Source organism: Aptenodytes forsteri, unplaced genomic scaffold, assembly GCF_000699145.1.
Source record: "Aptenodytes forsteri isolate BGI_AS27 unplaced genomic scaffold, ASM69914v1 Scaffold55, whole genome shotgun sequence".
Classification (NCBI taxonomy): domain Eukaryota; kingdom Metazoa; phylum Chordata; class Aves; order Sphenisciformes; family Spheniscidae; genus Aptenodytes; species Aptenodytes forsteri.
Genome location: NW_008796063.1, coordinates 8,003,476 through 8,015,932, shown reverse-complemented (window position 1 = coordinate 8,015,932; position 12,457 = coordinate 8,003,476). Strand labels below are relative to the sequence as shown.

At 49.2% G+C, this 12,457-nt stretch overlaps 1 protein-coding gene across 1 annotated transcript in view; it reads right to left on the bottom strand.

Annotated features, from left to right (window-relative positions):
• LOC103904874 (cytochrome P450 3A24) overlaps nucleotides 1-3,319 on the bottom strand; it is a 13,762-nt gene extending 10,443 nt beyond the window's left edge. Inside the window, exons 1-3 of the mRNA XM_009286404.1 lie at nucleotides 3,211-3,319; nucleotides 2,030-2,123; nucleotides 836-888 (exon numbers count right to left, since the gene is read on the bottom strand). Coding sequence (XP_009284679.1) covers nucleotides 836-888; nucleotides 2,030-2,123; nucleotides 3,211-3,281 — 218 coding nt within the window. The 5' untranslated portion in view covers nucleotides 3,282-3,319. The remainder of the gene's footprint in view (nucleotides 1-835; nucleotides 889-2,029; nucleotides 2,124-3,210) is intronic.
• Nucleotides 3,320-12,457: the final 9,138 nt, after the last annotated feature.

Sequence of the window (12,457 nt, the reverse complement as noted above, 5' to 3'; positions counted from 1 at the left end):
GCTGGGGCCCCCAGCCGAGGGAAGCTGCCATCTTCAAGAGGCTTGAGAACATTTAATCTTTCAAAAAAATGTGCTAGGTTTCATGAAGCCTCCTAGGATTTTTTTTTGTGCAACAATTTTGCTTCAGTTTGAGAGGTTCCCAAGAGAAGCATGATAAGAGGCCCCTGCACAAAACCAGCGCTGTGCAGGAAGCGGGGAGGCAGGTTGAAAGGTAGCTTGTGCCTCGGCTCTGGGAGAGGCAGGGAGCAAGATGAAAAACATTGCGGCAGCCTGCAGCTTGTTCTCTGCTCAAGACAGACAAAAGAGAAGCTTCAAAGGCATGAGGCTCAGTTTGACACCAAGCAGTGGAGTTTTCTGGGCAGGCTGCGTGGTTGGGAAATGATTGGTGCCTTCCCTCACTGATGCATCTGGAGCTAAGAGATAAAGATATGGCCATGCTGATTTGGCGGGTGTTGGAGGACAAGGGGAGCTCCCTGGGTGCTCTGTGGTGCAAGCTTTCCTGGCCCCGAGGTCACTAACACTGCTGTTTTGTTTTTACTGCTCCCAAAGGGAAAAAGAAAAAAAGGTTATTTTCAAAGCTTATGCAAACACATGACCCTCCAGACTGGCCGCCGTCATCCCAGCCCTGCACCGTACTGAAATCCCAGCAGGAGAGAAGCCTTGGAGAGACGGCTGGAGACTTTGCCAGTGGTGAACCTGGATTTTCCCCATGACCCAAACTGTCACTGCTGGAATTACAGTGCTGAGACATGGTGGCATCGTACTTTTTTCCATCCTATTTTGGGGCCGCGGAGCACCCCAAACAGGCAGTTTCGTTCTGCAGAAAGAAACTCACCCCCAGATTTTGCCATACTTTTCAAAGCACATCTGATCAAAATTCGTGATTCCCTGCAAAAGAAGAAAGGAGAAATGAACAGTCTGCCAGTGAAGAGTGATCAAAGCAGGTCACAGCTGGCAGTGCAGTGCATCCCACAGACCCATTGTAAGTGGCAGAGGTTGGGGGGTGCATGGTAGCTCTTAAGAGTCACGTAGACGCTTAGGGGACATTTGCACTGGAGGGAAAAAAGAGAGCAGAGAGAGAGAAAAAAACCCCAACACTTTCAACTTCCACTAACCAACCTGAGCTAAAAATGTAATGAAGACAAGGTATGACAGGGTACACAGTTTTAGCGTGAGCAGAGTCAGCAGGCAGAACTAGATCCCAGGGTGTCCTTTCATCTTCAGCTCAACAAGTTAGAGCTGCTTCTGCCTTGTCCTCATGAGATCTTCCACTGCAGTTACTCAGCCCGAGTGATGATGGCTTTTTTGTTTTGCTTTGTTTCCATTAAGGTTTTAACTGATGTTACATGTAAGGATGAAACTTATGGGACACATAACACTCACCATGCATCAACTAAACCATTAGTAAGAGGCCACATGCATGCTGTAAGCCCAGAAAACACAAGCTAAAACACCTCTTTCATTGAAGCTAATACATTTTGTTCTGCATTTACAGTCAGGTACCTGGGACCAGCTACTACCTAGTTATTTGGAAAGGTTTGGTAACTTGATAATATTTGAGTTTTATTTAGAAATCTATTCGCCTGGCTTAGTCTCAGGCTGGCCCAACAGCAAGTGGCTAGATGGGGCATTGCTGGGGCTAATTCAGCCTCTTCATGGGGATGACACAAAGCACAAAGAAACATGCAGTTCTCAGAAATTAGCAGTCTTAAGCACCTCTCTAATTTTTTTTTTCTTTGTTTCCAGCAGATCTTCAGCTGCTGGGGAGCAGGTAGAAATCCAGGGAGAAATTAATAACTTTTAAATTACAAAGTAGTTGAAAAACGCAGCACGCCTCATTCAGGTCAACCAGACCCTAAAAGTAATTTTTGCATTCTCTGTGTGTCCAAAGAACTTCCTACCTGAAAGCATCATTTCCACCCGACTGAATCAAGGGCAGAGGAAAGAGATGCTCAAAGGATGGGAAAAGCAGCACCAGCTACAAGTAAGAATCTCAGGCAGCTACGGAGCAGCAGCTGCCGGTACTCACGTGCCGGTACTCCAGGAGAGTTCCGAAAAACGGCAGAGGCCGTGGCCCGGGAATGCCCAGCTTCTTGAAGGCCTGGAAGGGCCATATCCCGTAGCTGCCAAGCAAAGAGCATGTGAGATGCATTTATGCGATGAAAAGAGAAGGTTCTTCACCCTGAGTACAGTGAACAGCTTAAATAGCCAGTTCCTGCCACCCAGAGAAAGCTGAAACTATGGAGCGGCAGCAGCAGACCTGCAGAGGATACCCTCTTCCTGCAATAAATGCAGGATCACTTGGGGTACAAGATAATTCAGGGTACATTTTGATACAAGACAAGGGCTGAAAGGAGCTGTAGCCCAGTCTAGGCAAACACAGCATACCTGGGCACCTCAGGTCTTTATTCAGGGGCCTCACTTATTTCTCCAGATCAGAGATCTGTGACTCAGGTGGCTGAAGAGAGGTCTCAGAGGGATTAAGTTCTCAAGCTGAGACCTGCCCTTGTGTTTGTTTGTTTTTGCAAAGACCTACTGTGATGCTCAGGTGGTAGAGCCACAGCAGCACAGCAGCTGAGCAGGGACATAAATTATAATAGCAAAATTAAGTTTTTGCCTGTATAGCTCACTACAGCTCCCCTGAGTGACATAAGCAAAAGGGCAATTTTGCCAACATAACTATTTAAACAGGGGCTTCTGCTGGCACAAGCACACGGGCAGACATGGACATCACCCACTGCCCTGCCTCCTAGCTCTCAGAGCCCAGCCCAGCCAGGGACAGACATGGACATCACCCACTGCCCTGCCTCCCAGCTCTCAGAGCCCAGCCCAGCCAGGGACGCCCTGCCCACTTTGCAGCCAGGCAGAGCTTGCTGCAGTTAAAAGCACAGAAGTTACTTCTCCTTTTGGATCTGCTGAGAAAAGCAAAAAAAATCAAGAAGTTCCTTTTTATTTCCCTCCCTGCCCAGCCCAGTTTCCTCCTTCCCTTCCAGCTGGCACTGGGAGGGCACGGGGGAGCCCCGCAGCCCCCCTTTATCAGCCCTTGCCTCTGCCTTGAAGGTAGCACAGGAAGACCGAGGATCAGGTTTTTTTTAACACTAATTCATGTACTCGGGCACTTCATACCGAGGGTGATTGCCCCAGCCCCTCCCCAGCTGCAGGCACAGGCTTCTCCTCCCCCCTCCCCCGGGGGCCCCAGCCTCTACTTACAGGACCAGGAGGCTAAGGAAAATGATGAGAAGCAGCCAAGTAACAAAAGAAAAGTTTGGCAGGAGATCCATTGTGTCTTCCAGCCTGTCCTAGGAGCACCCGTCTCCTGTGAAGCCGCAACTTTGGTTTATGATTTTTTTTTCCCTGGCCTTTAGCCACAGCCATGCCCACATGACGGCAAAGGAGGAGTTGTCTTGTTTGCTCCGTTGCTCAAACTTTAACCCTTGGGCAGGTTTCTCCCTAGATTGAGATGTCAATAAGATGCCCAGCCCCACATGTCTTGAGATTTGAAACTGTTGAAAGGACAGTTTTTACAAGGGGAAAAGGTAGCAAAGGGCATCAACTTCCTTAACCCTTTCTTCCTGCCTCTCACCTGAAAGCCATGAGGTTCATGTGGGCCTGAGGGGGAGCCCCTGGCTGTTCCTGCAGCAGCAGCGATGCTGAAGCAGACTTGCTCCCCCTTACCCTGTGCAGTCTTGCTTTTGCTGGCTTCATCGCTTTTATTGAGGGGTATAATTGGGAGCGCCCAGGAACTGCTACTGTCCCCTGACCCAGCTCCCGGGGGGTTTCTGGCTGCCCAGATCACCATATACCTTCCCTTGGGCCTCCCTGCTCCCATCCCCTTTTATTTTGTCCTCCCGCACCTCCTATTTAGGGCCCAGGGGAGAAGGGGCTGGAGGAGACAGACCTGCTGGGAAACACTTGCCCAGGACTGAAAGGGGTCTGTCATCCTCAGGCAGAGCCCTCTGGACCTCAGACTTGGTGAGGAGCACAACCTGTGTGTGCACTTGAGCCGATGGGAGTTTCTCTTGACGTCCCACTGCACAGCTTGATGGCTTTGCTGACTTGCCTGCCCATGGCTCAAGCCCCAGGAAGCCACCAGGGCATAGGCATCCATGCAGGAGGTGGCTGAGGACTGAGCAATCTGCTGGCACGGTGAGCACTGCGCTCACAAGGAGGTCAGGGAGCGCCAACGCTCCCCAGCCATGGCATTTTGGGATGGGTTTCCATTTCACTTCTGCTCCTGACTTTCTGTTTGCTCTCAGGCGTGGGGTTGCACAAGATGTCTTTTGTTATTTGGCTTTAGGCAGCTCAGTGTCCCCCAGACACACACATGGAACCGGCTGCTTTCTACCAGAGGAACGGGGAAAATGCATTATGCATACGGGCAGACTGTGCAGTGGAGCCTCTGGCCAGTTTAGCTACAGGTATGCAAACTCTCTGTGCTGGTGGGTGGCTGTGGGGATGGGTCAGAACATGGTCTCCTTTGCCCCCATCACACTGGGAAGGACCATGAGTCTCCTATTCTGTGCAGTCCAGCGCAGTCCCCTTCCCCGTGTCCCCTGAGCCCACCGGCAGACCCACGTGGCCAAGGGGAGACGAGCCCCAGATGAGGAGCCCACATGCATCGTACTCCCCTGCACCAGGCATCGCTCTTCTGCCTTGGGCACACTCAGCCTTGAAGAAACCCAAGTGCTTTTGCAATTATCTGCCAGTCAGCGCAGGCAGATTGCGTGCGGCCGTGCCCAGAGGCCAGCAGCGTTCTTTGCCTCTGCCCAAACATTTATTTTGCCTCATAAAACACATGCAGCGGGTGCTGAGCCACCAGCACGTCCAGAGGTCACCTCCACGCCCACGTAGAAGAACCAAGCAGCAGCACTGCCATTTTTGGTAGGACAACATCTCAGACATCCCCAGCTTTGCATGGCCACGATGTGCTCCGTGATTCACGTAATCAGGGGCTGACAGGAATCAATTAGCTGGTTTATGGAGGCATGTGCCTGATTCCTGCTTCCCCAGGCTGCGCTGAAGAGCTGAAACCCGGCAGCGTGCTGTGGCTGAGGGCTGCGGCAGGAACCTTATTCTCCATTTTATGGCGTCTCCCCCTTATAAGACATCTTGAAGCAACCATACCCTGGGAGATACCCTTTAGCATTGCATCCAAAGGCCAGTTGTCCCCCTCACAGGGTCCCATACCAGAAGGGCATCAAGAACTGCGATGAGAGGTGGGAGGAGAAACCGGGCACCAGGGCAGCAACTCCCCGGCCAGGATTAGCTGCATTTCTTCTCTCGCACAAACCCTTTGATTTTCCAATAACGCTTTCTAACAGCCGTTGTGATTTCTCAGTGGGAAGCAGGTTTATGGATCAGTATTTTCTTCTCTCTCAGACAGAAACTGAGGCAAAGCCAGACTTCAGAGGAGAACGAGGATGTTAGCTACCTCAAAAAAAGTAAATAAACTGTGCAGCAACTTCACATGCAAGGAAATTGCTCGTTTGTCCAAAATAGGTTTGAGCGGGAGCAATCTGCTGATCTAGAGGTGACACTCTAAGGAGAAGACAAGATGCAGGGCCTCGTCAAACCCATGGTGCTCCATCACGCAGCCGGCGGGGGGGGGACGACGACGACGACAGTGACACCGTCCCCCTGACCCATTTCACATCAGGAGCACTTCTCTCCCCAGCAGCGACACGCTCTGCTAACCTCCCCGTGACCCTACAGGGCCGAACGCTCAGGAGGGGAAACGTACGGCTGTGGCGGCGGGGATGTTACTGCGCAGGGCTCCCACAGCCGGGCTCTGCAGCGTCCCCGACAAGAGCCGCATCCGCCGGTTACGCTCGTGGCTGGTGAACTTCTGCAAACTCCTTATTTACCTGATTTTTGTTTTGTTTTGGGTGGGGTTTTTTTGCATGTCTCTCGGAGTGCTGTTGTCTCCCTGGCTCCACAGATTTGAGAAAATCAGTTGATAAAAATTCCACCTCCCAACGAAAATTGCCACCGCAGGTCAGAGCTGCAGGTGGGGCGATCCTGAACACTCAGCACCACATAATTTTATACAAAATGAAGATATTAAAGCAATGCTTTTATACTTACACAGCCCTTTGGACCAAATGCAATGGTAGAGTGTGTACTTACTGAGGCTATTGTTTTGATGTGAATATCACTGAAATGGCACCCAGGAGGGATAAAGCAGAGGGGAAGGCTCTCCAGATCATGTTTCCTGGCAACATTTAAACGGTTTTAGCATTGTGGGCAAGCAAACCACACAACAGTGCTGCAGGTGAGGCTGCCGCGGCATCCCAGCACCTTGTCTAAGAGAAGGGAAGAAAGTTGCCCAAGTTTGGGCTGGGGTCCCTACACAGCTCTCGTCTGTCCAAGGCTGGTGACCCTGAAAAAATGTTCTGCAGTACTGAAAGGGGAAGCGACGGGTGCTCCCCACCGTGCTCGTGCAGCAGATGTGCTAAAACAAATGAAAAATAGCAGCAGTAGCAGACTGCGAGTTGACATCAATGCTGCTTCTAATTTCACCTGTTTCACAAAATTGTCACTTCCCCCCCCCCCCCATTTCAGATAATAACTTATTTAATATGACAAGTCTCTGAGAGAGCTGTTAAACCCATCAGTAAGAGTCACATCAATGGCCAGCAGCCTTTTCAGTGCACCGGGCTACAGGCACCATTATGTATGAGAAGACAGAGATGGTTTTACAGCCCTAGGGATGTTTCCAGGGTTAATTATCTGTACCTGTGGAGGACCCAGAGTGATCCAAAAGGAACTTCCTCCTCTGGGTCATGAGCAGACGTGGCCTCAGCCCCTCTGACAGCGTCCTTCGTGCTGAGACCAACACAGTGCTGTTGCTTTCCCCATTAGTAAGAAAACCCAAGGACCCTAAAGAGGCATGCGGGATTCCTGGTGATGTGCACAGTGCTATAAAAAGACTATATATTCTTATACTGGCGAGGAGGATTGACTCAGTGTGACCCCTGCTTCCCCCATGGCAAGGTCTCCCGTAGTGGTCCTTGACACCACCAAAGCCATGACCCTGCATGCCTCTCACGCTCGTCTGCTGGCCACCACGTGGTCCATCGCACCGTGGTGGCTCCTGGAGTGTTTGCTCCTGTCACACCACCCCGGCAACAACCCTGGTTCAATATTAACTCACATGCTATCTACCACTCCTCATCGCAGCAGTGGCAGGGTGCTTGGCTTTTATGCATCAGATACTCTACCTGCGTTTGTGTTACTGTCATCCCGGAGCACAGCGCCTTTCCACTGTGGCCAGCACCCTGCATTCCTCTCCTCTACACCGAGAGAGGACAGGTGGCAAAGCAAAGTAGATATGTGGGGATTCAAAAGCTGATGGTCACCATGGTTAATACAAACAGAAGGTGATTTGAGCTGTGATAACTGGCCGTAGTCACTGGTAGTGTCATAGCTGTAAAAATGGGACAATACATCTTAGGGCAACCAGGGAAACGATGACTGAATTGATGGGGCATAGAAGATGGTATTAAACCTCATGCAGAACTTCAGAGGAGCAGGGCTGACAAACAAAAACCCCTTCTGCTTGTAAAAACTCCTTGAGAGGCAGAGGTACATAAACTATTAAACTGCAGAGTCGTCCCCAGAGGAGAGGGGATTTTACCACCGTCTGGTTGGCGGGACTGGAAGAGACCAAGGAGAGAGAAGTCCTGCGTGGACACAGACCAACAGGTAGAAGACCACCCCCAGGAGACACGTTCTCTGCTACATCTCAAGCTTTTTCTTTAGTGGCTGTATTGTAGACCCAAAGGTTTTCCTTTCCTCCACATGCTATGGAAAAATTCACGTTGTAACAGACAACGGTCTTCTAATGGCCATACCAAAATGTCAGCCTTGTTAAAAACCAGGCTTTTATTCACTGATTGTCCCATCTTTAACAATTCTCTTGTTTTGATCCTCTCATCCTACAAATGGGATCATGAGCTGTTTATTTCTGGCTCTTCCTTACAACCCTTGCTCTCAAATAAGCCTCTTGAAAGGACTAAATGGGAAAGCACCAGATGTACGACTTCCTAGAAGAGCTCCAGCAGCCAGGGAATGACCGAGGGCTGGCACCGGTTTCTGCCTTCATTCTCACCGAGCCCAAAACCATGCAGCGCTTCATGCCTGGGTATTTCTGAGACCTCTGCAGAGCAAAAACACCATGTTGCTCCTTTCATCCAGCAACGCTGCTGAATGCTCCTGAAGCATCGACAGCTGAAACCCATCTCCCTTTCACTCCTCTATAATTTCCAAGCAAGGATGGAAAATTATAAGCCACAGCCAGTGTTACAGCATAAAACCAATTACAGAAAGCACGGAGGGGGCAGTGCTGTGCGCACTTGGACACCGGCTCCTCCAAGGACAGCCTCTCCTTTGCCCTTCTCATGTTGTACCAGAGAAGAACTTCTGTGTCTTTTGAGACCTCCCAGCTGGTAGCTCGGGCTTACTTGATGAAGCAGCCAGCGCGTTCCAGAAAGTGAAGTGGCATTGCCACATTTGCAATGACCTCAATTTCTGCCAAGCCACTTCCAAATCAGAAGTCAAGCCAGAGAAAAACCAAAACCCATGACACAGCCCTGAAGACATCATCTCTAAACACGCGACATACAGCCCTTTCTACCGTGATCCCCTTATCTCCAAACTCACCCTATCTCACGAGGACACATGTTAAAAACAGACCAGTGGATGTAATTCATTTTAGAGCCAGGATCTCTACTGGGCCAGACCCGGCGCTCAGAGCGGCATCGCTGCCCAAGGGCAGAGTTTGGCCCATGGCTTCTGTCTCCGGCAGCACCGGTGCCTGGGCTGTGGTTGTTTTTTCCAGGGTGCATCCTGCACATGGACTAAGGGCAGGGATGAAGCTATCTGGCTCGTGATTAATTTAGCATTGTGGGCTCCTTATCAGTGGGTGCTGGATGTGAGCCATCCCGAGAATGTCTGGGCACAGGCCCTCCCGAGAAACCCAGCAGGTATGGCTGGAGGTTTCTCACTCAGCCTCACTGGGAGGATTTTCTATAGCAACTAAAGCCAGGCTTTTGGCTGGTTGGATTAACCCTTACTTGCTTCACGAAATGGGCTTCATTGAAAACAAGCATCATTTTCTCACCTCTTTAATTTCTTCTGTGGTGCGGAGACAGCTATGGATCAATGAAAGCGTCTTCATCTGTCACCCTGGATGGTTTTTGCTGGATGGACGATTGAAATGCTGAATCCTTCCTCTGCCAGTCCTTTCCATGGTGGGGGGGTAAAACATTTCTTAATTTCCATCAGGTTACGTGAGGTTTAATCCCAGAGGATCCAGTCTCCCAGCAGATTAAGTCACAGTCTCATAAATCACTCTGGAAATTTGCCCTGCTTCATCCCAAATTTTCCATAGTTCAGCTTCTCTGATGACTCCTACTGCCCTGCTCCTCCCCTGCCCCCCACCTCTGGGGTGTTTAGACCAACCAGATGCACTTGTACATACATAAAAAATAAACCAAAATTTAAAAAAAAGAGTTTGTATTTACAAGTTGAGTCTTGTACTGTTGGAATTAGACTCTAATTAGGTCAGTCATGTTCCCCTGGTAGGGTATGAATGATAGTGCTGGAAAGCAGACAATTTATAGAGACCCAAAAATAACTCATCCTGCTGTTTTGTAAGAAAGATGTGTTTTCTTCGCCCTGTGCTGAGGACATTTGCAGTTGAGGCCACTTGGGCACGCTGATAGCAATCACACAAACTGTGGCTTGGTCCCACAGGCAAAGTTGGCCTATGCCTCAATTTTCTTCTACCAAAAGAGGGATATTAATCCCTTCCAATTTGACAGGGCTGTGGTGAAGTCACCTGTGTTTGTAAGGCATTTTATCACTCTTGGCATGAGGCCCCAGGCTATATTACACATGCTTTTTTTCAGACTTGCCTTTTAGCCTTACCTGCACCATCTGTTTAGTGCACAAAGTGCAAAGATTTGCATGAACTCAGATTATCCAGGATCAAGGTGAAGAACAACAGGCCCACGGCTTCGCCACTGTGTGCACCGTTGCTTTGCTAGGGTGCATATCCGAGCCAGACCAGCATGAACGGTGCACTAAACCCCCTAGAAGTTGCACGATGCAGGGAAGTTCCTTTGAATGACATCATGGGCGTTGGTCGCTGCCTCCTCTGACACGTTATCGTCACCCTTCGGCACCGACAGTTTGCAGTTTGCTTGTTTCTCCATACGTAGGTGCAGATTCTCTGATTGTGCAAATGACTTCACCGGCTTCAGCGCTGCTGAGAAATTTGACTTGTAAAACTTCGCAGAATGACTTCACACGTCAGACTCATCTGACTTAGGATTATCCTAACTCGTTAACGAACAGTGATGAACATGCCAATTGCCTCCCTAATGAAGGTCTCTACCGGCCCAGGAAGGCAGCGGCCAGGTTGCCTTGGCTTAGAGGGACGTGCCCTGCATTTCCAAGGAAACAAGGCAGCAAAGCAAAAGGACTCCTTTTCTTGGGGCACAGTGGAAGTGAATGAAAACCCAACAAAAACGTGTGTTCAGATAAAGTTCCTTTTGATTTTGTGGGAAACGCAGGTTTGAAATGAAAATAACTGGCGAGGCAAGAGGAGGAGAAAAAAAAAAAGTAAAAACAAGAAGCAGGCTTAAAAAAAAATGAAAATAAAAGGAGCAAGGAGAAAAATAAATAACCCTGGAGCAAAAACGCAGGGGGAAGAAGAGGAAACAAATGAGACAAATAGCAGGAAAAGGGTCAGTAATGAAAGCCCAGATTACTCGATTCAGTCAAGCCATTGCTTGTGCTGTTCAGGGCAGGGCGGGAAGCCAATCTGTTTTCTCTGGTATTGTTTAGGCTACAAATGCCGTGGCAGATTTTCCATCCACTCCCGTGTTTATGTCTGTGCTTCACTCCTAACCATAAAAACGCGTGCAGAGGAAATGCGTCCTGAGAAGAGCAAGGGCTGGAAGCGGGAGGATGATATGCTTCGGAGCCGAATGACCTCAAAAAAGCATTTCTGCATCTTATGGCAATTTTGCAGAATAATGTCTCGTTCACGAAATTCCACGGCGTGAGGATTTTCATCTTCAAAATGGGTACATCGATACCTCTGGGTTATTACAAGCTACCAGCCGCAGAGGGCTGCCTGTATTTATACAACATTGCATTATTTATAATATCCCTTTCAGGAGCAGGAGGATATGAGCTCTTTCCTTAGCAGTTTGACTCTTTCCCCCACCCCCCCCACTCGGAAAACATTGTTTTCTCTCCCTCATTTCTCCCACCAGAGCTGTAGCCGACCTGTCTGTGTTTAGTTCACTTCTCTAGGCCAGATGCTCAGCTGGGGAAAAGCACCAACAACCACCCCGGAATAAAAGAGCTGCCCTGATTTCCACCAGCCAGGATCTGGTTTGACCTCCCCAACATCAGCATGTTTGTGGGAACCGATTAACAGCTGCCACAACGCTGCAGGGGAGGACAAGTCTTATTTGCGAGGGGACGAAGGCGTACAAAATGGTGGCCCCGTGAGTTTCCATTTCTGAATGGGTTTTGACTCTCCTGTATTAAGGATCTGGAGGAAGTTTATCACCACAAAATAACAAACTATTTAAGGCTGATCAAATTTTGGGTGGAAACTCTTTGAGAATGTCATTTTAGCTAAAAAGCAGCGGGGGATTATAAGATTTTACAGTCCAGAACTAACAGCGAGGAATTTCAGCCTGTGTTACGTTTTCACCGTCCTGAGCTGTTAACTCATGAGCGTGCTGGCAAGGCACCCAGAAGCTTCTTCAAGCCAGAAATAACAGAAGAAGCTGGAAAATATTTTTTTCCCCTCCCCAAAATAAATGTACCAAGGACACACACGTTTCAAAAAGGGTTCTTTTAATTAGAAGCAAGTTTGCAAAAGAAGAAGTAACTTTCTCATATAAAATAGTGGAGTGGTGAAGGTGAGGCTAACAAGATGTGTGGAACGAAAATCCAGGGCAAATCCCCAAGGAGACACTGAAGTAAAAGCAACGATCCAATAACCGTAGTACACCGAAGGGTAACTCAAACAGAGCTGTGTAAGGTGGTCCTACCCCTAAACTGACAGCAGATACCAAACCAGAGGACGGACTCCATTCCAAGAGCGGCAAAGTGACCAGCTACAAACTCACCGTAATACCATGTCCTTGCATCTTTCTGCTACCTGAGAGCTCCCACTGCACCGTTACAGATCCCAGAACTGCCCAGGAGCTTAACGACACCAAAGGGGGAGCGCTGGTGGCAATTCCCAGGTGCCCCACCTGCAGAACACCACCACGTCACGCTAGCAGAAAGGTTTCATTCCCAGATCTAGAGAATCGGACATAAATGGGAAAACACTTCAATATAAAGCTCTGTAACCCCATTCCAGTCTCTATATCCAGTGATTCAAGCCCCAAGAAAGTGCACAGTGATCAAACAGCATCAAAATAAT